At 50.1% G+C, this 25,352-nt stretch overlaps 2 protein-coding genes across 3 annotated transcripts in view; one reads left to right on the top strand and one right to left on the bottom strand.

Annotated features, from left to right (window-relative positions):
- Positions 1-2,100, top strand: FZD9 (frizzled class receptor 9). Its single transcript, XM_066202076.1, has one exon. It carries the CDS (start codon positions 1-3, stop codon positions 1,753-1,755), a length of 1,755 nt encoding a protein of 584 aa, XP_066058173.1. The 3' UTR covers positions 1,756-2,100.
- A 3,437-nt stretch (positions 2,101-5,537) lies between these two features.
- The window catches only part of BAZ1B (bromodomain adjacent to zinc finger domain 1B), a 44,496-nt gene continuing 24,681 nt past the window's right edge, over positions 5,538-25,352 (bottom strand). The window contains exons 11-19 of one of the 2 annotated variants that reach the window (XM_066202172.1): positions 21,616-21,714; positions 21,024-21,201; positions 20,400-20,585; positions 16,180-16,327; positions 14,513-14,660; positions 12,317-12,435; positions 9,915-10,063; positions 8,143-8,246; positions 5,538-7,635 (exon numbers count right to left, since the gene is read on the bottom strand). In XM_066202172.1, the coding sequence (XP_066058269.1) occupies positions 7,269-7,635; positions 8,143-8,246; positions 9,915-10,063; positions 12,317-12,435; positions 14,513-14,660; positions 16,180-16,327; positions 20,400-20,585; positions 21,024-21,201; positions 21,616-21,714 (1,498 nt within the window). In that variant the 3' untranslated portion in view covers positions 5,538-7,268. The remainder of the gene's footprint in view (positions 7,636-8,142; positions 8,247-9,914; positions 10,064-12,316; positions 12,436-14,512; positions 14,661-16,179; positions 16,328-20,399; positions 20,586-21,023; positions 21,202-21,615; positions 21,715-25,352) is intronic. The other variant, XM_066202174.1, reaches the window with a different exon arrangement.

Raw genomic sequence — 25,352 nt, 5'->3', positions numbered from 1 at the left:
ATGGCGGCTGCACGGCTGCGGGTGGCCCTGTGGGTGCTGTGGCATTTTGGGGTGGGCGGTCGCGGGTTGGAGCTGGCGGGTCTGGAAGGCCCGCGGGGGCGCGCGGCGCGGTGCCAGCCTGTGGACATCCCGATGTGCCGTGGGATCGGGTACAACCTGACCCGCATGCCCAACCTGCTGGGGCACGAGAGCCAGCGTGAGGCCGCCCTGAAGCTGCACGAGTTCGCCCCACTGGTGGAGTACGGCTGCCACGTTCACCTACGCTTCTTCCTCTGCTCCCTCTACGCACCCATGTGCACCGATCAGGTGAGCGCCAGCATCCCTGCCTGCCGCCCCATGTGTGAGCAGGCCCGCCACAAGTGCGTCCCCATCATGGAACAGTTCAATTTCGGCTGGCCTGAGTCACTTGACTGTGGCAGGTTGCCCACTAAGAACGACCCCAATGCCCTCTGCATGGAGGCCCCTGAAAATGCCTCAGCTGCTGAGCCACACAAGGGACAGGGGATGCTGCCTGTGGCCCCCCGGCCCTGGCCACCTGGCACTGCTACCGAGGGACGGGGACCCAATGGGCTGGGGGCCTGCAACAACCCTGAGAAGTTCCAGTACGTGGAGAAGAGCCTCTCGTGCGCACCCAGGTGCTCCCCGGGAGTGGATGTGTACTGGTCCCGGGAAGACAAGGACTTTGCCTTCATCTGGATGGCTGTCTGGTCCACCCTCTGCTTCGTCTCCACTGCCTTCACCGTGCTCACTTTTCTGCTCGACCCCCACCGTTTCCAGTACCCTGAAAGGCCCATAATTTTCCTCTCTATGTGCTACAATGTCTACTCTGTGGCCTTCATCATCCGCTCTGTGGCTGGGGCTGAGAACATTGCCTGCGACCGGGAGAATGGTGAGCTCTACATCATACAGGAGGGGCTGGAGAGCACAGGCTGCACCATTGTCTTCCTCATCCTCTACTATTTTGGCATGGCTAGCTCTCTCTGGTGGGTTGTCCTCACCCTCACCTGGTTCCTGGCTGCCGGGAAGAAGTGGGGACACGAGGCCATTGAGGCCCACAGCAGTTATTTCCACATGGCTGCCTGGGGCATCCCAGCCATGAAGACCATTGTCATCCTCACCATGCGGAAGGTGGCAGGGGATGAGCTCACGGGGCTGTGCTATGTGGGGAGCATGGACGTCAGTGCCCTGACTGGTTTTGTCCTCATCCCCCTCTCCTGCTACCTGGTCATCGGCACCTCCTTCATCCTCACTGGCTTTGTTGCCCTCTTCCACATCCGGAAGATCATGAAGACAGGTGGCACCAACACAGAGAAGCTGGAGAAGCTGATGGTGAAGATTGGGGTCTTCTCCATCCTCTACACGGTCCCGGCCACCTGTGTCATTGTCTGCTACTTCTATGAGCGGCTGAACGTGGATTACTGGATGCTGCGGGCGCTGGAGCATGGCTGCCTGCGCCTGCCTGGACGCCGTGCTGCCAGCTGCTCCCTTGAGGCCTCGGTGCCTACTGTGGCTGTCTTCATGGTAAAGATTTTCATGTCACTGGTGGTGGGCATCACCAGCGGGGTGTGGGTGTGGAGCTCTAAAACGCTGCAGACCTGGCAGAGCCTGTGCAACAGGCGGCTGGGCATGAGGACGCAGGGTAAGCCCTGCAGTGGAGTCAGCTGTGGCGGGGGACACTGCCACTACAAGGCCCCCACAGTCATGCTGCACATGACCAAGACGGACCCGTACCTGGATAATCCGACTCACGTCTAGAGAGGGGGGCTGCCCCTCACACCTGGAGAAGTGGCCTCACGGGTAAGGGACAAGGGCAAGGGCTGTGTGGTGGCAGGACGGACACTCCCAGGTTTAGGGAAGCCAGGTTGCAGGACCCCCCAGCACCACTCACTGACAAGTAGCTGCTTTTTCCCAGAAGTTGTTTTGTTGTTGCTGTTGCCAAATCCAGTGACTCTTCTAACGCTTTCTTTGGGGGATGGTGGGGATGGGCCAGGGAGAGGAAAAATCCATTCGTGTTTATTTAATTCTGTAATTTATTTTAAATTTTTTTTTGATCATTAGCTGCGAGAAGTGGAAAAACCAATAAATGGATGTGTTATTTGATGCGAGCCTGGTGCTGTTTGCAGGGATTCCAGGAGGTCAAGAGCTCCCCCGTGGGACCTCACCGCAGTTTGGGAGCTTTCATGTCGGGCCAAGCCGTGCCAGGCCATGCCGGGATGCCTCTTTCTCTGGCAGGAGGTGGTACCAGTGGGTGCCACCATCCTTTTCCCCTCCGTGGCTTCTCTGGGGCCGGTTCTGGCTCCCGGCAAGGAGGAGGAGGAAGAGGAGGAGGAGGGTTTTCCTGTGCTGTCACGAATCATCTTTTCCACTCCATGCTCTGAAGGTGATTTGTGTCGGTGCCATCGGCTGCCAGAGCCTCTATGCCAGACTGAGGGGCTTTGAGAGGGCAGGCCAGGGGCCAGGGAGATGGGCTGGGGGCACAGGACCTTGGGGCAGAGAGGGCTCAGCTTTGATGTCCCCCGCAGTAGCCTGAGGTGCGGGTAATGGAAACTTCTGGGCAGCTTTATTTATCCCCTGCTCTGGTTACAATCCCAGCTCGCCTTCCCCATTGTCCGGAGGGAAATTCAAGCCTCAGCTGGTGCTGGTGGGGCTGGGGTGGGGAGCCAGGGTTGGTGGGCACAGGGCAGGCAGGAGGGTGGCTCTGCAGGGGCTTGGACGGGGGAAACTGCCCACCCTTTCCCGAGACATCCTGAGGTGCTGGCAGGGGTCAGCTCGTCTCTGCAGGGGTTTGGTGGGGCTGTTTTTCCCTGGCTGTCCCGAGGCATGTCCCAGGGGTTCCCAGTGCTAGGAAAGAGAAGTGGGCAGGGGTCTGTGGCAGGGGCATAGGCAGCACAGTGCCTGTGGCAGTCAGGACCTGTAGGGGCAACACAGCTCTACTGATGCTTAGACTTGTCCATCATCTAATCAGCCAGCCTGCAGGCTGGGCAGTGCTGGGCTCCAGGGAGGGTGAACCCTTGTCCAGGGAGCAACAATCCAGCAACAGACCCTCTCTCCAGCACTCAACCTGGCACCCACTGCTCACCCCAATAGCCCTCGGACCCCATTTGATGAAGCTTTTAGGGTTCAGACTATCAAACTGTGGCTGGAGGACAGGGGCAAGACTCCCCCAAGGGCTGGAGTGGGGGCAGGGTCCGGGGTCAGGGTCCCTCACTCACCATCGAGCTGTGACAGGGCTTTGTGCTGCTGGGACGCTGGGACTGATGTGGTGAAGCACTTTTAATCTGCTCCCTGCCGGGGATGCCAGGAAGGCAGAAGAAGTCAGGTCACTGAGCTGAGGAAAGCCTTTTCCTCCCCCAGGAACTGGTGTGGTGGACGAGGTGTGAAGGAGCCCCCCAGTACCCATGTAGTGTCACTGGGGGGACACGGAGGATCTCTCACCAGGTTTGGGTACCCCTGGTTGTGCTGTTGGGCATCCAGCCCCTTTCCCAGGCTGGTGATGATGATGATGCTAGGACAGGGACCCTACCTGGCCCCAGGACTGGTGGGCTACAGTTTCTGTAGCTCCCTTGGCTGCCACAGGAAAGTTTGTTTTGAGCAGAGAAAAGAGCCATGACCTGGGGCAGGAGAGTCAATATTGGCTGCGGGACAGGCTCCAAAGTCCAGCTGGGAAGCTGGGCATGGCTCTGGGCAGGTGCTGCCTGGGAAGAGGGCACAGGGCAGCCTGTTCTCTCTCCCTGTGTTCTGCCACGGGTGCTAAGCCCAGAGCCAGCTTGGTTCACCTTGTGTGACAGGCACATGGCCCAGTGCTGGTGCCTGGCTGGCGGCACCCCTGGGGACAGGCTGTCCTTGAGCACCCAGAGCTTGCTAAGGAGCGGCTGCCTCTGGAGTGCTCACCCAGATAACCCATCCCAACGGGCCTCTGCTATCGGGCCTGAGAGGGGCCACCGGCGCCCACCACTGCCCATTATCGGCCCCAGCAGCCCAGCTGGCTCCACTGGAGGATCCCAGTCCTGAGAGCTGAGCGTGGCCAGGAGACAGCTCCACAGAGCCTGTTGCAAAGTGGGGCTGTCACACGGAAGGACTGGCCCAGGGACACCAGTGGCTCCTAGTCACAGCTTCTTTCAACCCCGTGCTGTGGGGTTCAGCCTCCTTCTGTATACCCCCACACAAGCTCATCCCTGCATTCCATCTCCTATCCTCCTCAGAGCAGCCCTAAGGGCACCGAACACCTGCCTCCAATAAACCCCCAGCAAGAGACAAGTGGCATTCTCTCACATGGATGGACACTCCCTTCAGGTTTGAGTAGCAGTAGAAAAGCCACTGTGCGCTGAGAATTTGCCAAAACCCCCATTACCCAGAATATCTATTTGATTGAAAATTAAGCCAAGAGGAAACCCAGGGTGCCAAAGTGAGGTCTGGTCTTCCCAAGGCCATGCTGGAACTCAAGCAATCATAGGAGCCCTTGGGGTTTGTTCAGGCAGTGAGTACAGCAGGGTTGATGATGGTGGTAGCAGGGCCCCGGCTGCCCGCCAAGCCCCCACACTGCCCTGCCAGGTGTGAGGACAGCTATTTCTAGCACTGCACAGGACACTGATGCCATGGAGGGGCTGCTATAAAAAGCAAGTCTCCAAAAAGATCTTGGAGCAGATGCTGCTGTGAGCTCTCTGCACTGAGGCCTGGAAACGTCCCAGCTGGAGTCACTCAGATTCACCCAGGTCCTGTTGCATGGCCAGCAAGCCAAACCACCTCCTGTGAAAAGGGGATAAGGCTTCTCCAGGGAAAACAGCATCTGCCCATGGCCAAGTCCTCACACCTATCAGGACTTCTCTGCCCAGCAGTATGGGGCCTGGCTGAAACACTCCCAGCTCAGATCTGGAGTGAGGAGCAGGATGAAGCCACCCAGGAACCCGCATCCTCCCAGCAGAAACAAGCAAAGCTTTGGCCAAACCCCCTCACAACTGTCATGAGCAATGGCACGTCACATCGCTGCAGCCATGCTGCCCTTGGAGCTCCAAGTGTCCTGACTGGGCTGCTGATCAGGATGGGGGCTTGGGACACAGCAGCAATAATCCTTACTGTAAGCATGGCTTGGGTTGCAGAACACACTTCAACATGAGGGAAGAGGCTTTGGGGGCAGCCAGGCCACACTGGGGCAAAAGAGCAGAGACAGCCCAGCTCGCCATCCCCAGCTCCACAAAGGGGACTCCCTTTGTAGTCCCTCCAGGGGTACTCAGTGGCACCGTGAATGAAACAGGAGGACAAATGTCACACTAGCACCCTGCAGGGGGTCAAGGAACAAGGCCTGCTGCCCACTCCAGCAGCAGGCAGAGCACAGCCCTGTTCCTTGTCCCTGGGAAGGGTGAGAACACACCAGCACAGGCCTGGACGCTGATCTGATCCTGACTCGCCATTCCTTTACTCTGCAGCTCCATTTGTGCTCCATAAATGTCCAGTGGTGGCTCTGGGAAGGCAGAAGAGAGCCATCTCAGACGATCCCACACCAACACAGGGACCTACAAAGAACTCGCACAAGCTGCATCTACAAACACAAGTACATAATGTTTATTCTTAAGTTTCCAATTTATTACAAGTACAGCCCTTCGCAGAAACCCCCTCCCCACAAATGACACTGATTTTTAGAAAACGTGCAGTTCCAAAGGTTCCACTGTGTAGGACCTGCAGGAAATGTTCTCTAGGAAACAGGACAAAACAGCCTCTGAAGGGACGTGCGAGATACAAATGTCAGTGCTATTTGGTGGGGCAGGGAGTGAGGCTGAGGAGAGGGAAGGGGCTGGAAAATTGCCTCATCTGCAGTCATTGACAGTCCAGAACTGAAAACAAGTACCTGTTTAAAAAAACCCCAAACCTAAAACATTCACAAAACTAGGCTGCAATTTGTAATTGACGATTATTTTCTTCTCAAATCCCAGGAGCTACAACAGCTGCTTCTGCTTTTCTGTTACAAAACCAGCACTGAACAGCCCCCTGGCCAATTATTCCAAATCAAACAATTCTGGGATAAGAAGTTCAAGCCCTGATTGTATGATCCAAACCTGTCATGATGGAGAAGAAGAGAGAATGAGAAAACAAATTCTTTTCTTAGGGAAAAGTCAGCATCTGGGCCAGCAGGAGCTGGTGCTGGGCCATGGCACAGGAACAAGAGCGTTACTACAAAATGTTGTGAGAGTGTGGCGGAGAGGGACTGGGATCCCCCTCTCCCCCTTCAAACTCCCCTGATGCAACTCCTGCTACTGGTAGGAAAATGAGTTTTAAAGAGGAGAAAATATAAAGCAAACACGATTTTATATAAACTGTACATGTGCCAAAGCAAGACAAGGGTATCTTACAGGTGTTCTTTGTACAAGATCACAGCTAGAAACAAGCCACTCTCAACTAAGAAAATTAATTTAAAAAGTTACACAGCACATTTCTGCTGCTCCCCTGGCCCTGGAGCTGTCCTTGGGCTGTGCAGACACCCACACTCGCCAGTTTGCTGCTAGCACGTGGGGCATCCAAAGGGCTGCACGACCACATGCAGGTCCAGGTGAGCAGGAAGCGTCCTCTTGGCGTGTACAGGTGGGGAGCTGAGCTCAGAGCCCTCCTTGGACTGAGACCTCCAGGGATTGCTCCCCAAGGAGGGGAAAGCAGGAGCACCTCGGAGAAGTGGTGTTGGGATGCTGGTGAAAGCCGGACCACGGTACAACTAAGTGCTTGCTTGCCCCACAGAGCCCAAAACTGGGGCTCAGAATTAACACCATAAAAATATATACAAAGAAGCTCAAGTAGCCCATTGGCCTGATGGCACCCAGTCCTTCTGTGGAGCAACACGATTCCCCTCTGCACCAGCTTGAGGCTGATGTGCTGACATGACTGGCAGCAGATGGTCCCACCACGCTCCGGCTGCTTGCAGAGGCAAGGAAGCGATTCATTCCAGGAAACTGACAGTGCCTGAGCTGGAGCTGGTTGGTGCTCCTCAGCCCAGACAAGCTTGGTCAGGCCCTCCCCTTGCTCTCCCGCCTTCCCCTCCTGACAGGACAGACCATGATGAACTTTGTGGATTTCAGAGGAAGCTTTAAGTCATCGCCACTCAATGGATGACCAAATACTTGAGGAAATTGCAGAAAAATTAAAACTAGGATGGGCCCAAGGGAAGGCTGGATTAATAGAGAAGTGCCCGCTGCTTCTCATCTCCCTCCAGACAACCCATCCGACTGCCTGGCAGCACCAGAAGGCCTGCTCCAGTTCTGGCTCTCCCCTAGTCTCCCCATCCCTCATTTCTTCCTTTTTCGCCCCCGGGAATGTTCAAGGGGGTCTGACTCACTGTCCCCTTCCTGCTCCTCTAGTCCCTGGCACCTGGCAGAGAGCTTCTTGCGTTTCCTGCGTGCATATGTGTGGCCTGGCAGGTGTTTGTGCACCATGTCAATCAAACACTGCTCTGTCTTCTCCAGGCAGGACAATACGTGACTCCCATTCTGGTTGTAGCGCTCGGCATTGGAGAACACCTGTTTCATGTCGGAGAGGAACTCCTGCACGGAGCGGTAATTGCCACAAGAGCACTTGCCCTGCATAGTCTGGAAGTCCATGGGGTTGCTGATGACCTCAAAGTAGTCTTCAGCTTCCTCCGTGGTCACTGGCTCCCTGCAAAAGGAAGGGCCACAGGGATAGGAAGGGAATGCCGACCCTGGTACCACTTCAGAGAAGTGGGGTCCCACCAGCCCTTCACCCCTGTGGCACCCCTGACCTGCAGCCCCACAGTAGTGCAACAATCCCAAGCAACACTGTGACAGTGTTACAGATACATCAGCCCTATGGCAGGGCAATGTGCCAGGAGCCCAGGCAGCTGGTTCAGGCATGGGGAAGGTCCATCCCTTCCCTCAGTGCTCCAAAAATCCTGGAGGCAGCAGAGGACACCTACATCCTGCATCAGCCCCTTGCCTGCTACCTCAGAAGGGCACCATGTCTTCAGTCCAGCAGAAGTCTGAGAACATGGTGGTTTCTTCTGGGGAAGCTTCTACCCAGATATGCTTGCTTTTGGAGCTCTAAGTCTCCCAGGTGGATCTGGCAGGATTGCACCACAGCCAGCCCACACCCTGACACTGTCTGCAGCCAGTCCTACCCACAGAAGAGGACACCACTTGCCCACACCTGAAGGGCCAGCTGAAGCGGTACTTGATCAGCTTGCTGAGGATTTCCTCACACTTCTGCAGCTCGAGGTTCTGGCGACGCGCTGTCCTCTTTGTCTGAAGGACCTGCCCACACAAAGGGTGTTGTTAAAAGGAGGGAACTGCTATAGGCTTTGAGGTTCAGCAAACAGCCCTGAAGCCAAAGGAGCTAGTTCTTAGCACAGCCAGGACATTTCTTCCTTCTGAACATGGTGAGGGGCTTGCACTGGCTACCCAGAGGAGCTGTGGCTGCCCCATCCCTGGCAGTGTTCAAGCACAGGCTGGACAGGGCTTGAAGCAACCTGGTCTAGCGGAAAGTGTCCCTGCCCATGGCAGAGGTGTTGGAATGAGATGCATTTAGGGCCCCTTCGAAGTCAGGCCATTCTGTGATTATGACATGCAGCAGCCACTTGGGTTCAGACAGCAGCCCCATTCAGGAGCTTGGTGGGAACAGCCCACAAACTGCCCAGCTCTCCTCTGGTGGCAGGTGGCTTTTTCAAAATAAGTTCAAAGACAGTATGATCACAACAAGCAGCCAAAAAATAAATACCAGCAAATGGAGAACGTGAATTCCCTCTCCCTGCCTTCTCTTGAGCTTGTGGCGAGCAGCACCCGAGGCAGATGGAAAAGCACTTTTGCTGCCATTCTGCCCTGGCAGAGTTGACTGTGCCATTTCAAATGCCAGGGAGCAGCTGGTTCCCCGAGTGCTGCAGTCCCCACGCAGGCTCAACACAAAGTCAGTCATGTGCTCAGGGACGCAGCAGAGGTCACACCCAGCATGGGGACATCCCCTCAGCTCCCAGAGCTCAGCTCGTGGGGCATCACTGCTGAGGAAACATTGAATGACAAGAAGGCTCTATGGCAGAGGGCACTCACTATTCTGACACAGCTCTGGTCTCTTCCCAAGACAAATGATAAATCCTGGCAGAGTCTTCTTCTCTGAGCCAGTGTGCTGTTCCAATAAGATTTTCCCCACTGGAATATCCCTCTGTGCTGGCTGGGCTGCCTATGCTGGGCTTGCTCGCCCTCCAGTGTGTAACACAGAACACAAGCCAGTCCCTCAGACCTAGCATGAGCAGCAGTGAGCCCACAGACCATGAGCAAGGAGAGTGACAGGACACACCCAGCACTGCTAGTGCTTGATGTTCATGGGACAGATGGCAGAGCTGCAGGGCACTGTGATGTGGCTGCGGGGCTGGAGTATCCTCACGTATCCCCTATGGCGTGTAGCTCCCCAGAGACAGTCGCTGCAGCTCCCCCCCACCCAGCATGCACAGACTGCTCTGTGCAAGAGCCTATGGTTTTGTTCTTTAAATATCAAGTGAAACCTAAACCAGCCAAATTATGTCCTGGAAGTTGGGGAGTGACCACACGGACAACAACTGTCAGAAAATGGCCAAGGCTGGGAAGTAAGGGTCCAGCATTGCTGGCATTCCTATGCCATCCAGGACCCCCTCAGTTCCCCCACCACTTTGCAGAGACATACGGATACTATTTTAAACCCTTTAACAAGCTGCAGGCTGCCTGCTGCTCAGGGGGACAATGTGTGAAAGTGGCTGGGGAGAGATGCCTGGCATATCTGTGCTCAGTCTGCAGCAGGCCCTTAAGGGTATGTCTCCTTTGTTAACTCAGCCCAGTCTGGGCTTCCACTAGGATTCAGGGTATTTCTCTGCAAAGGGATGGGAGGAAGCGTGCCACCTGTTTGGTTTATAACTCACGAGGTGAGCAGTCTCCAGGGAGCAATTTGGCTCTTACCAGCTCATCAATGTCTGCACCGTTGACAGGTGCTGTGCGCTGCCGGGATCCCCGTGCAGGGTGCAGTGTCTGCTTCTTCCTCTGGTGCCTTCCCTGCTTCGAGGAGTACATGGAGCCCTGCTTGCCCCGGGCTGCCTTCCTGGGCCTCACTGAAACAGATAAGCCATGGGCTTAGAGTGCATCTGGGAGCAGACACCACCAGCCCTTTGCCTCGCACACCAGGCTGAGCTCCACACAAGCTGGTGAGCCCAGGGAACACCCATCCTCATGTCAGCTGCACTCTCACACCTTCTCCAGAGAGGATCTGTGGGTCATCATCTCCTGCCCAAAGAGGCCATGGCTAGCAACAACTTGCTGCTACAGGGTACTCACACACAGCAGATCCTCACGCTCCGAGGCAGACCTGGGAGCTCCTGGATCACTGACTGCAGGAGAGAGCAAACCCCTCTGCCTGCAGCACCAAGAGACCCCAACACATCAAGGCTTGAGGGAGAGACAAGGAAGCAATGAAAGGAGGAGACAGTTGTCTCAAACAGCACTACAACATACCCTCTGAAAGCACTGGGATGAGAAACCTGGAGTTTCCTCCTGCCCCTTTGCTCCTCACAGTTTTGGGAATGGGTGCTTTTCCAAGTGGCCCACACAAGTGGGATAAGCCAGCTGGTAGGCCCCCCTGAAAAGCGAACTGTGTGCAGGGGGAGTATCAAATTTCCGCAGCTGGGAGCTGTTCCACATGCTACAAGTGGGAAACAATGGGATTTTTTTACCCCGAGAATAAAATCCGCCTTTCCATAGGATGTAATGTGGGGCTACCACATTATATCCTACAGAAAGGCACTTGCCTGTGTGAGTCTGCCTCTCAGAGCTCCACACTGGTGGCAATGCAAGCATGCTGACGCATTCTCTTGTCTTAAGTTTCTCCCATGACCCTCTGTACAAGGAGAATATGTTTGCCTTCCCATGTCAAACCCCTTACACCTGATCCCAAGTCCTTGAGCAAGCTGTATCCAGCACACTGGATACCTCAGCTGCAGCCTCTGATCCAGCCCCATCCCATAAATCATGCTGGGTGTGCGGTGGGGCCAGGGGACGTCCACCTGCTGTCACTCTGTTTGTGTGTTAAGCGTGCAGCACGTGCTAAATGTCTGAGAATCCAACATTCTAGGTTAGATCCCTCAGGATAAACGCCATGAGGATCAATGTGACTTCTCTATTAAAACAAAAGTTTTCCACAGTGACCTTTCAACGTTAATGCTCTCTCAAGCCAGGGGCTGCATTTAGCACTTTATTTTTAGTGACTGTAACCTTCTTTTGCTATTGTTTGCAAGGCTTGGCTCATCTTCTGCCTTGGCCATGCAACACAGGCTGAACACACTCCAAGTGTGGACATGGATACACTGCAGGACAACAAGCAGTGTGCACAGCTATGGTATCAGTGAGCCTCCCTGAAACCAGAATAAAGTAAGGGAATCAAAGCTCAAGCCTGGAGGGAAACCCAGGAAACACGGGATAATCCTCTGAGTCCCAGTCTCTGGATTCTATTTGCTCTGTTTAAGACAACCTGCAGTTAATGTTATGTCAGTCAAGGACAGTTTGACAAAAAGCAAATGCTGGCAGTGTGCCATTCCCAGACTGAGTTTTTCAGTGCAGCAAGTTGCCCAACTGAGACTGAATCAAACCCCACTAAAACCAAAGAAGAAGTTTAGGTGAAGAAGCAGATGTTGAGGAGTCTAGAAAACAGTGTTTTATTCCTCCCAGCTGCCCAAGAACGCTCCAGTTATGCATCTCAAGTGGTCTCTGTAGGCAATCAAAGAGTGGTGGTGGTCCAGGCCACACTACACCTGGTGCAATGTGCCTTTCCACTGGAATAAAGAGAGGAAGTGCTAGTCCTATTTCAAAATGCCTTCTTGCCAAATCACTAGACCTCCTGCACTCAAGCAGTTATGAACCGGTGGGGAAAAAGAAAGGAGAGGGTGCTGTGGTGAGTGCTCATTTAAATGGCTTCCAGTCAGTGTACAACAAATCCTGTAGGCACAGAGACTGCCAATCCCAGGAACTGCTGGAGCTGGCTCCCTGCAGGCTCTGCTGACCCCCCCACTCCACTGCAGTCTCTACTGACCCCTCTCAGCCTTCAGAAAGTATCATCAGTGTCCCCAGGAAGTTACTGGACAATGAGCAGTTTCAATCTTTGCTAGTGCTGACCCCATCACAAACGGCCAAGGGTTTACTCTAGCTCCCCAAGTAACCACAGCACAGCCAAAGCCTTGCCCTGTAATATCTCCCAGGCTTATAGCTGCTCTGCGTGAGGAAAAGCACAAGTCCCAAAGAAGATCAGTATTTCAGACACTGAGGTCAGGAGGGTTACTATTTTCTGTTATTTCCCCACATGGTCAGAGCCTTACATTTCAGTCCAGCAACTTCATAGTCTTCTTCCTCCTCCTCTTCCTCCTCAGCATCTGGTTCATCAGAAGCTTCTTCACCTACTTCACCTTCATCTTCAGCAGAATCCTCTGTATAGTTCCTAGAAGAAGGCAGGTATAAGTGTTTGTGGTACAAGAGCCTGGGCATCAGTGGCCCCGGGGGCCCTGGTATTATTTGGGCTGTACAATAAACACCAGGCTCAGCCCAAAGCAGTTTGCTGTATTCCAGAGTATCAAGTTATAGCTACAGCTCAAAGGCCACTTGCCCAGCTAAATATCTGGGCTGAAAATTCCCAACAGCTGAATCTGGGTATTTTTTGGTGTTCTAGGCACCATGACCACTGGACAGGGGATTTTAAGACTGTGATTGCTGTGTAATTACTCCTCCCTGAGAGGACGATTTACTATTTTCCCAGGTCTGCAGGCCCAGCCTAAAGACTTTCAACAGGGGCTCTTTTTCCTGCTGGAATACTTTCCCTATACTAAAGGAAATAGATTGGTTTCTTTATACCATGGGAAATGGATTGGTGAACAGAATGTCAGGCTCCTCACATGCTGAAGTCAGAAGCCATGCAGACTCCCTGCCCAGCATATTCTGGGTTCTCACCTGTGTCTGTTCAATCACTCATAGAACCACAGCAGGGGCACCTCTCACTAGACCAAGTTGCTCCAAGCTCCATCACTTCCAGGGCAGCTTCTTTGGGCAATCCGTGCCAGGGCTTCATCACCCTCACAGGAAACAAATCTCTTCTCAATCAATATCCAGTTTAACCCTGCCTTCTGTCAAGGAAGTCATTCCCACTTGTAAATTGTCTCTCTCCATCTTTTTTTGCAGGCTCCCTTCAGGTACTAGAAGGCTGCAATTACGACACCCCAAAGCCTTCTCTTTTCCAGGCTGAACAATCACAACTCTCTCAGCCTTCCTTCACTGCAAAGGTGCTCCATCCCTCATATGAACTAGGTGGCTTCCTCTGGACTTGCTCCAACTGGTCAATATCCTTTCTATGCTGGGGATCCCTAAGCTACAGGCAGCACTGCAGGTGGGGTCTCATTCAGACCATTAAAAACCAGCATGCACAGGCAAAAGAGGACACAGGCAAGGCTGCTGTGGGAGTCTAAATCCCCTGGAGAAAGATGATCTTGAGGAATAAAAGGAATAAAACTTCCAAAGCACAGAGGGTAAAAGACCTGCCAGGCTGACATTCTTTTCCTATCTCAGTCAGGAAGACAAGAGCAGAAAGCAGATAACAGGACATGTGTTCCAAGATGGCTCTGGGCCAGGAGCTGAGCAGCTTGCAGGTGACTGTGCCACATCAAAGTAACTATGAACTCAGGCCACAACAGCTGCCCTTAAGCCCTGTCATTTCTGTACAAGCTTAGAAACTCTTAAATGGTGTCCAGGGAGTAAGTAATACTTTTAAGGCCATACACCACCTGCACGGCACTGGCTGGCACACCTCTACTGTGCTTCTGCTCTGTCAGGGAGGATCTGCTGGCTGCTTCTGCATCAAGTGCCACTTGACAGCCTCACCTCACTGACACACCAAGAGATGCAGCAGTCACCGCCAGCAAAGGACACTCACTGTAAAATGCTTAAGGTTCCAGCTTGCAACTCAAAAAACCAATCCAACTCCTTGCAGTCTGGAGGCAACTACTCCTATCTGAGACACCTCCTCAAATCACATTCCCTTTGTCACACTGCAAGATGCTCCTGTCTTGCTAAGATTATCAGGTACAGAAAACCATTAGATGGCATTTTGTAGCCTGACTTGTCATAGCAGAGTAGGGATTGAGCTGCAGCCTGGAGTAATGTCTGCTCTAGCTTACAGGAACACTCCAGTAACCCAGCCCAGGGACCCACAGAATTGCAGCCCCCAACTACATGAAGAAACAACCCAACCAGCTGCTCAAAGGAAACAATAATCCTGAGTTTATTGCACATGTTTTCATTTCCAAACCCAAGTTATTTATTAAAACCCATTAATTTGTAATGTATCAGTACAACACATGTGTGCAAAATTTACATCCTGAAAAAACTGCTTTTCTTCTGTTCCAGTGCTGCTTTAAGTGGGTGATTTCAAACCTTATAAAGGGGCTTCGCTCCAGGCTCGTTTAGGTCTTGTGAAAAGAGGTCCAGGACTGTGATATGACAAGGCCACAGGCAGTAAGGTCACTCACCTGCCTCGTGAGCTGCGCCGGGCTGTCAAAGGCTGGCATGCTGGGCACTGCCATTCCCCATCTGGGATCTCATAGAGTGCTGGCCGCAGGCAGAACAGATGGAAGGCCTTGTTACACTCATCACACAGGATCAGCTTGTCATCCTCACCTAGGAAAGTGCAGCTCACTTGTAACAAGACCATAGCCTCACTAAACCCGAGAGGCAGAAGCTGCTGCACTGCTGGAGGGCAGGACTACGCAAGAGAAAGATGCAGTCTCCTCTGAAGGCAGCGACCCTTTCTCTGATGGCCTTCCCTGGGGACCCTTCTTTCTGTTCCACCACTATATTTATGAACAACAGCATTTAAAAACAAACAAAACCAATGCAAAGTCCTTCACCCTGCAAAGATTTCACTGGAAGCAAAGACAGAGACCTGCCACAGAGGTTCCATCCAGACAAACATGGGGAAACAGAAGTTTGCTGCAAACAGGGCTGCAGAGCTGTAAGCTAAATTGAGCTATTCTTGTTCTATGTTCAGTCTGGTTAACCTACATGGTATCTTCTTTCTACTCAGGATAACAAGGCTACACTGAAAATCAGTATGCAGCAGGACTAGTCTCTCTCTGTCCTTCCCACTGATGAAGGGAAACAGGGAAAGCTTGCTTTCTTGAGCCAGCTTTCTTTTACTGAAGTGGAAAAAGAAAGTGCAGAAGGCTTGCCAGCTTGTCGTTCTCAAACATCTCAATTCTTAATTTCTGTGAAACTACTGTGTTAGTCTCAGGTGAGCCCCCCCCAACTTTTGCCTAGAAACTCGTCTCAACAGCAGGTAGGATAGTTTTGGCACAGGTTTGGAATACTCCCGAAGTTCTGCAGTAAAGGCAGATTTTGCACCAGTTCAGCCCTTTTTTCTCTGAAGGGATGGATGACAAAGCCTTGTGGTAAACAAAAGCTGCCCAGCAGTCCCCCGAGCTCTGCCTGCCCTCATTTCCCACTAGAGTTTCAGCAAATATAAAAGTGGTAAAGCAGAATGTACCACCAGGCTCTTTCCTCCAGGCACCCATCCAACAGGAGAGGTTATGGCAGAACAAATACCGGCACCCCATCTCCGCTGACACCCCTCCTACTTCACCCTCCACCTGGAAGACTCTAAAGCCCTTCATTCTACAGTGCACACAGAGAAAATATGCCCTTGTCACCTGTTTGGTGACCTCCCCAGCTCATTGAGCAGTTCTGCTCCCACTTAGGCCTCAGAGCAGCAACATCCGACCTCTCTTTCCCCATAATCATCTTCCCAACCTCTCCTTGCTTGCTTCTTTTCTAAAAGACAGAATTATCTGACAAGGCTCAGAGACCCAAAGACCATTCCAAAAATGAAACTAGAGAATGGACAGTTGAACATGTGTTCCCAGAAGAGTTTGTAGATGACTTTTGTCCAAGGACCCTAAATATCCAAGGGATAGCAGCTCTGCAATACTGTGTACTGGTTACGTAAGAATGGTTTACTGGAGTCAGGGTCAAATGTTTCTGAGAGATCAATGCTGCTTACTGTAAATCCTGACATTCAGAACTTAAATTACAGCCACAGTCAGAGTGACAGACTACAAGGACACGTTGCCTAAGCAGAGCAGAGAGGTGACGGCATCCAACTGTTGCACAAATAGGAATTCCACGGGGCAGGAACGCATACCTTTCTTGCGACACACTTTGCATCTGGCATTCTCTGCTGACATATCCCACTTGATACAGGCATCCAGCATCCCCAGCAGTACATGCATACGGGAGAAGGTCTGGGCCTCACGGATTGCTGTCTTCCATTTCTCCATGGCTGAAGCAACCTGCAGACAGACAGCTTACAATGATGCACAGACCCAGCTCCTTTCAGTCTAAAGATGTTTTTATATCCCTTAGCTGGGACCCTTCATAACCAAAGCTCAATTCTGATATTTCTTTTCTTCTGTGTCACCTCAGCAGTCCTGGTTGTGGTTTATCCATATCCAGTCTCCCTGGATCAGACAGTTTGTTCAGAACAGTCGACCATTTTGCATTTCATGGTAAGGCTGAATCAACCTACATGAACTCCACTAAATTCTTGCTCTGAAGGTCTAACCCAAATAATCAGCAGGCTAAGAAAATAAACGGCAGAAATCCAGCACTGTAAAATGTGGGATGAAAACTGCAGAACAGCTGGCAACCACAATGGAAGCAGGACTGAAGTGGCCTGTGCTGCCCTCCAGTGGGTACCAGATAGGCACCTGGACCTCAGCAACACCCCTGTGGTCCCTGAGCTGCTCAGGTGGCAGCTTAAACCACCAGCTACAATTACACTGCACAGGCATTTGGACCCCCAAATATGAACGCAGCTGCTTCCCTGAGATGGGATGGCCTCAGTTTTATATGAAATCCCAGAAACTGGGAATGAGGATGACAGCATCAAAGATGAACTCTGCACCAGGGCAGCTGCCAGGGTCTGCATGGAGCAAGGCCAAAGCTGGCCATACATCCAGCTCAGGAGGTTTGAAAATATAATTTTGATAAATCAGAAATGCAACAGGACAGAAGTTATGCAGAGCCATGTCCCTCTCCAATAGTAATCCTGTGCTCTACAATGAGGCGATGGCCCAGACACGACAGGGACATAACAGGCCTCAAATTAAATTTCTTCTACCCCAGGAGAATGAAAAAACAAACAGTGAAGTGTCAGATGGGAAAATCTAAACTCTGCAGCTAACAGCAATTTGGGAGCCAAACAAAACCCGGGAGTTTTGCAGAGTTGCACATTCTCCTCTGACTGAATTTGAGGAAGTACAGCATATATTAGATGCTCGGAAAAGACACAAACTATTCTGAAATGCCAACATCCCTACTCTCGTTGCTGGTGTGGATCCTGGAGAACCACCAGAGACAAACGGAAAGCTGCCCAGCCCACTGTGGAGGTTACCCAGCTCTGCGCTCTTTCTCTGCAGAGCACTGTTGAGGTGCTTTGCATGCTGTGTAATTGATTTTCCAAGGAACTGAATTGTTCCGTGGGTTTTGCTGTTAACATACTAGGTAACTGCTGGGCCAAGATAAATCTGCAAAAGCTGTTGGCAAGTTTTGCTGAGATATTTCTTCCCAGGTCTGTGGAATTTAACAGATTTCTAGCCTCGCTTCGCAAGCATCAGGAGACTGGCATTTGAACAGCACCAGTACCAAGGGAGTTCCATCTGCCAACAAGGCGAAATGGGAAACTGGAAGAAGTTATTAAATCCCCTCCTGAATGGATAGGAGCAACCTAGCAGGGAAAACAAAACAAAAAGCAACCCCCAAAATTAAAGGGGAAGTCCTCAGTCATGTGTCAACCTCAGAGTGACAGAAAACACCTTATTTAATAGACAAGCCTCCAGACACAAAGGCTCTCACCTGACACCCTGAGCTGAAACCCCTTTGAACAGCTAAAACCGGAATCGCTTGGTTGTGACACCGCTCTTTGAGGGATTGTGTGCAGGTGCAGACTGACTCTCCCCTTGCACAGGCGTGGTTCACAGGGGTGGTAACCCACCCATGTTCTTCACTCTGCTCATGCTGTTGTGATGCAATGTCATGTTGCAAATAGGTCACATATTCCCTGTCCTGTTCTGGGACAGTCCAGCTTGCTACTGCCACTGGAAATGGCAATGTTTGCATCAACAGAGGCACCAGCCTGATTTTCAGGAGCAGCCACAAGCCAGGTCTCACTGCAATCCCTTGCCATTCAACAGTGTGAGCCCCAGCAATGCAGCTGAGGCAGCAGGAACCCTTAGTACAGACACTTAGGTCAGCAAATGGGTGTCTGTTAAGCCATAACTTGTTTCTCACAAGGAAAATGAGACATACCCATACCACAGGGCTGCAATTCTTCCTCTATTGTCTGGAAGTACACTGAGTGTGTTTTTCCAGTGTGGCTATGCTGTATTTTACCTGCTATGTGCTCCCAGTGCAGTTCTGGCTCAAAAGGCTTCATAATTCTTGGCCTATGCAGGAGATTTTTCTTCAGAACAGTCTGCCTGGCAGTCAGGGATTTTCATCAGATAACTGTATCTAAGAACTAGGCTGCTCTTTCAAGATCATCTGTAAAGGTTTTCTGCTTTGGCAAAAAGAAAGCTTATTCCAAATAAACTGCGGTTAAAAAAAATTTTCCAAACCAAACAAACCAATGAACAACTCCAAAAAAGTTGAACATTGCTTGTACCACCATAAAGGTCTAGAAAAGTCTGAACGAGATAGTAAGCACCACACTGCATAAATAAACATTCCAGAGAGACTGGCATGACACTAAAGCCAGTGCTTGGGGAAGGGAGATCTGTACAAGCACACACCGGGACTGTGTTGTAGTAAATCTGATGCTACCCTGAGTGTACAGCCCCCATGGTTAGACCTAAGGCAGACAGAAGTAAGGCATAATGTGCTGCTGTAGAAACAGGAAATGTGCTAATCCAAGCACTTTCTGCCTCAGATCTCACCAATTTTTACAGCACTCCATTCTGCGGAGAGCTTTCAGGATACAGCATCCTCCCATTACCCTTGCACTTAGGAGGCAAGATTCAAAATTAGCAAAGTTTAAATACTTCAGGCCAACTGAGGAATGTGAAAATTTCTAGTGTCTATCCAAATTATCCTGCTAACACAGCAACAGTACAGCTTAGCAAAGACTTGATGTTCAAACAAAGGTTCAGCACATACTGACAGGAGCTTTAAAAAAACCACCACAGATCCACACCAAAAAAACTTCCCCCAGCATCAGTCCTAGATGCCCAGAAGGGTTTGTGTTGGAAGAGACTTTAAAGATCATCTTGTTCCAACCCCCTGCCATAGCCAAGGACACCGACCACTCTATTAGGTTGCTCCAAGCCCCATCCAACCTGGCCTGGAACACTTCCAGGGATGGGGCAGCCACAGCTACTCTGGGAAACCTGTACCAAGATCTCACCACTCTTACAGGGAAGAATTTCTTCCCAATATCCACTCTAAGCTCACTCTCCATCAGTGTGAAGTCATTCCCCCTTGTCCCTGTCACTACATGCTCTTGTAAATTAGTCTCTCTCCACGTTTCTTGCCTGCTCCCTTCAGGTAAACATAGGTGAAGAAATACTACATTTTTATCTTGGGACTTTCAAGTACTTCAGCTGATCCAATTCTGATATTGTTGCCTCTGCTGAAGTCAGTGATCAGTCAGGGCAGAGCTGAGGGCAGTGGGGCAAGTCCTATCATGGGACATTAATATCCTGTTCAACCTAGTGCATGGAAACTACCCCTGAACACAAGTACCCCTGTTAAGGTGAAACACTGGTGCAGCACAAGCGCCTGCAGTACCCTTCCCAACCCTCTGCACCTCATCTCCATCCCTTTTAATAGGAGGGATACGTATTTAGACCCACAATACCACTTTTCTCCTGCAGGCACATGCAGCTTGTTTGCCCAGACATCTCTCCAAGTGCCTCTACACATTCAACAACTTGTATCTCCCTTTGCCTAACGCGGTATTTACCTAAATCTCACTCCCTTGCAGTCACCAGAACCTCAGCATGTCTCTCCTTCTCTTTGTGGACCAAAACACCATCAGTCCTTTCTGACAGATACAACTCCTATTAAGGTCTGTGAAAATGCTTCATAATGTACTTTTATTCAAGCAGAACTGTATGGAAGGAACTTGACTCATTTCCTGTTCACAGAGAGAAAATTAAGGAACTCCTCACTAGTATTTTTATTTTCTCCATCCATTTACTACTCAAAATAAACAGGGAACAACTGGCCCCATAAACACCAAACACACTCAACTACAAATCTGAAATGGGAGGAAGTTGCTCAACATTTAGTACCCCATGAAATATCCTGCTACTGTTCAAAGAGTTCTACTGCAAGACCAAAACAGAGCCCTGAGGTAAACAATACCTTGGCTTCTTCTGCCATTTTCTTGTCTTCATCTATCTCCTCAGCCTTGGCAATGTAATCCTCTCCTTGGTGTTTCCTTCTCTTCTGCTTAGGGGCCATGAAACCTTGCAGAAACTTCTTAACAACACCAGCCTGGAGTGCAATCACACACTCTCCAAAATCCTTTAGGCTCTCCAGTGAGTACACCTGTTGGGAAAAGCATATGACCTCATAACAACTGAGTATTACTGTCTCTGCTGCTTGAAAGTTAGTCTGCAAATGGACACCCGTGGCACCTAATGAAGTGTGGTTACCTGTCACACCTGGTTACGGAATCAGCATATTGCTGCTGTCTCAACAAGACATGCTGGCTTTGATACAGAAGATAAAAATCAGCTATGGGGTTCTGCTCCATAAAGAAGTCTGTCATGAGCATATGGAAACAGGAGAACTGAACAGGACACTCAGCTCCAACATTATGACCCACCTACACCGCAAACCATCAGTTGTGTCATCTTGAAATAATTGTTTAAAGGATAAGTAAGAAAACTGACTTCTTGCTCCTCTTGTCTGAGGAAAAAAGACTGAAGACCAGAAAATATCATCTCACACTTGTCTTGTTCAGTATTTTGCCTGTTCACTCACTTTCGCTTCATATTCTGGTGTCACATCAACATATCCCAGGCCTCCCTTCTGCAGCCGCGTTGCAACCTCAATCAGATCACTCCGGAGGTAGTTCAGCAGTTCCTGGTTGCCATCACAAGATTTGAGGCCCAAGTTCTGTTTCCGAGCCAAATGGATGGAATGTGTGATGTCCTGATACCTGGAAAATCAAATCCAACCTTTGAATGCAGGCAGAACACTGCCCTGGGAGGTGGCCAGGCTCTGGGACAATGGTCTCCATTGAGAGCTATGAGCTCTACCAGTGCAGAAAGTTCTTTGAAAGACACATGAAAGCACATGGCAGTTCTGGCTCAGATCAACCAGCACTGCCTTTGTTCCTGGTTTCAAGGAGCAATTTAAAGACTGACAGAACTTCCTCACTGTTCAGAGTGCTATTTAACAAGAATCTGCCCAAGAAAACCAGCAATTACTCAACCTGAATGTTCTCCCCTCTTCAGCACAGGAACAATCAAACCCCAGCCTGGGATGCTGTCCCAGGAATGGCAAGGCTTGCTGTGCCAAGGACATGCTTTGACTTGGAGAAGGCACACAGAAAAACAACGAGCAGGCTCACTTTTTCTCCAAGCGCTCCTTGAGCTGGCTCTCCCTTACTCCTTGGGGGTGCAGGCAATCCAGCAGTTCATCCAAATCCTTCTGACTGTCACAGAGAAACCTGAAAGATAGAAAAATGCACCTAGATCACCTAGGGTATTTCTGTGACAATACAATTTCTTCTAAATAGTTCCCAAGGATCAGTAGGTAGGGATAAGAGGTAACCTATATCCTGACTCCATGGAGCAAGGTGAAACACTCCCAGGAATGCTGGTAGAAGAATTCTGACTCAGGATGGCTTCGTTTCAAGGTCCCCAAATGCAGCCAGTTCCAGGGTAAGCAAAACAGAATCAAACACTAAACTGGTTTATAGATGTATTTTCCCTACTCAGTTTATTAAAATGTTGGCATTTGAATTTAGTTGTCTACCCCAGGGATTCCATTCACTACTCTGCAGTTTGTTTAAGTGATCTGAATGTCATGTTAGATGTACTAGAAAAGACTAACACACTACGCACTGACAGCATGGCAATTTAATCATATTTTCTTTCATTAACCAGAAGTCCTCAGATTAAAAAGGGGATGCCCTGGGTGATCCCACAACTGCTGCTGCTGCTGGAGCTCTATGCCTGTCCAGGCTCTGCCTCTGCAAGTGCACAGGTCCTCCTCTCTAAGTTTGCCCAAACTTGAAAGCTCAAGTGCAGTATCTGAAAACCATACTGATCAGCTTGAAATCTTTGTGCTCAGGAATCCTTGAGGACAGCAATGGCCATCAGTAGTTAGTCCAATCTAAAAAGGGAATACTTTTACAGAGTTCTCTAAATCAGATATTCTTTCTGCAATTCCAGAGTTAAATCATGTTTGCATGCTGGATTGTACATTTAAATGAGTTTTAAGACAGCCTGAAATTCTGCGCTTTCCTTCTTTTCTTTCCAACTCTATTCCAGGAAACCATGGGGCCTCTTCATCTGATGGGATGCAGATTCAACTTGAGCTTCAGAGGTCATTTACAGAAAATATAACTAATTCCCTACCTTCTATAAGAGGACTGCTCATTAGAAGAGGGAAGACAGGAAATAGGAGAATCAACCTTATTTGGAAACAACTGCAAAGGACCACTCTGTGATCCTTACCAGAAGATTCCAGATCTAATCCTCTTGGACACAAGCTCAGTTGAGCCAAGCAACAAAGAAAGACATTGGAGAAAGACATTGTTGTGGCTTCTCTTGGAATACCAGTCTCCACAATGCTTATTTTTCGGGCAGAAATACTTACTAAATACCATATCTGAAAATACTTAAAAATTCTAGTATGGTCCTACTAGGGCAATGGCCTCACAATTTACAGTCAGGTAGGAAATTCATTACTCTAATAGAACATAGGATTGATTGTTCAACAATGGAAGGAAGATGTTTTTTAGCCAGCCATCTGTTTCAGTACATCTGACCCTGTGAAGCATCCTCACTCTGCACACTGAGATCAAAACCTTTGGGCACCACTACTCTCTGCATCTTTCCCTGTGAAACAGGACAGAGCAACTTCACATATCTTTCACCTGCTAGAATCTGTCACCACCCGGAAATGGCGCAGACCACATTCCCAACCCTCTGCCCTACAGATACCCAGCACAGGAGTATTTCCCAGACACCTTGAAATGGGTGGCTCAGGTCATGATAAAAAACACATCTGACATTGCTGGTGATACGCCATGGAATCCAGCTAGAAAAATATCCAAGATGACCATGTCTGAGCTTTCCCTGCTTTCTCCCATGGAGACAAATCAAAGGGGGGAACTCACTACACTGTTTTGTCACACTGTAAAAAGGAAAGGGCACTGGAAATAGTCGCTATGTAGGGTTTCTATTCTCCAGTATTTTGGGGGAAGACCACACAGACTGCTGGGCAGCTGCAGAAGGCAGCTCCCACCCATTTAAGAAAGCCAGAGTTAAGCCCTGGTACAACTTTGTTCCTGCTGAAAAGGACATGGGACAGGGAAGGAAGAACACCTGCAACAGGTACTCAAATCTTCTCAATTCACCCTGAGATTAAGAACGGGGATTTCTGGGACAGGGAACTGATCCACTTAAACCTGAATTCAAGCCTGAACCTAAGTCTGATCTGCAAAATACAAACGTATTGGAGACATCATGTTAATTTGATCAGTGTCCTCTGTCTGCTCTGTGCAGCCACAGCTCCTGCTTCCCAAACTAGCTCCAGGCACTACCTACCTGTAGGAACTACCTCCACATCCAACTGGAGCTCAACCACCTCCAGGCTGGGAGCATGGACATGGTAAGACAGGGCTGGCATTTTAAATGGGGAAGGCAAAAGTGAGTTTTGCAGAGAGGGATGGTAACACAGTTGGTGCCCTTCATGTGGCCTGGCACAGGTTAATCACACACTCCAGACAGATGGGAAAGATCCCTTTGGGAAAGTCAAGACTAGGTGGGGGTCTTTAAACTGATCTACAAGGGGGAAATCCTGACTGGTGTAAGGGCTTCCTGCATTCATAAAGAACAGCCTAAATTCTCTCCTGACACTTCTAGCAGCACAAGCCAACAGACTGGTCAGCAACCAGAACAGATGGGACAAACGACACAAGCATCAAGTCAAAAGGAGCTCCCAGTATTCACTCAGGCTGAATATTCCTACCTGTTCTCAAGCAACAGGCTGCAAGGGACACAGAAAGCTCTAAAACCTGGACTAAGGAAAAATGAAGTTGAGAGGACAGCATCTAGAGGAGCCCAGGAGAAGTACCTGCTCTGAAAAGTTGGTGGAACAGGGGAACTCCATCTGTAGAGAACAGGCATGAGAATGGAGTCTGTCAGCACCCACTCATGGTTAACTCAAATTGTCTGCTGAGGGGACCCGCCATACCATGCTGAATTCCTAATAGATGAAGAACAATGGCACTTACTCTGCAGAGATGCCACTGTTTCCAAAATTTAACTCCTTTCTGACCATGATGAGCAAGGAGTCTCCTGCATGCTAATATCCTGCACCAAGGCTGTGATTCCCCCATGGTTCTTGCAGGAAAGACCAGGAAGTATCCAGCTCACAAGCACTATGGTATGGACAGAGACTTCTTCAGTGCCTATGTGCCCAGAACAAAGAGATTTTTAAATAAGGATCCACATCTGTGCAAGTGAAGCACAAGGTGAAGAGAGGGAGTGGTCCATCTGTCTGGAAAAGACAGAAGTAACCAAGTGTTTATGATGCTGCACTTTTAGGACAGAACACTAGACCCTCTTCTTTTTGGGGACAAAGTATTGACAGCAGAACCACTTCATGAGATACTGTTTGTGTAACTCTTCAAAGAAATATGAATCTATTTCTCCCTTCATCAGTGCCCTACCAGCTCCCATTCTCAAGGGGAAAAGGGGCAGGACTGTGATATACAACTATTCAGAGTTAATATGGTGTTTAATTTCAAAGTCTCATCACTCTAAAATATAAAAGGGTAAAGCTAAAGATGCTCTTTATGCACTGTGAGGCTACTCAACCCCATGTCCCACATACCACTAAGGAAAATACTCAAGCAGCAGGACTTGGAGCAGAACACAAAGAAATCAAACTTTCTATGCACATGCCAAAATCATGAATTATAGCTGGACAAGTCCTTGTATCCAAACAACAGGACATAGAGATATCCAAGGACGTCAGTGTGGGCTCAGGGCTCCTCATGGTGTCCAAAGATGATGTGCAAAAAGCAGCCAAGGAGGAGATGCTTCCATAACCATTTATGCTCAGAGCAGTCCT

Source organism: Chamaea fasciata, unplaced genomic scaffold, assembly GCF_029207755.1.
Source record: "Chamaea fasciata isolate MVZ Bird 193981 ecotype frontalis unplaced genomic scaffold, bChaFas1.0.hap1 SCAF_21, whole genome shotgun sequence".
NCBI lineage: Eukaryota > Metazoa > Chordata > Aves > Passeriformes > Sylviidae > Chamaea > Chamaea fasciata.
This window is presented reverse-complemented; position numbering and strand designations above follow the sequence as displayed.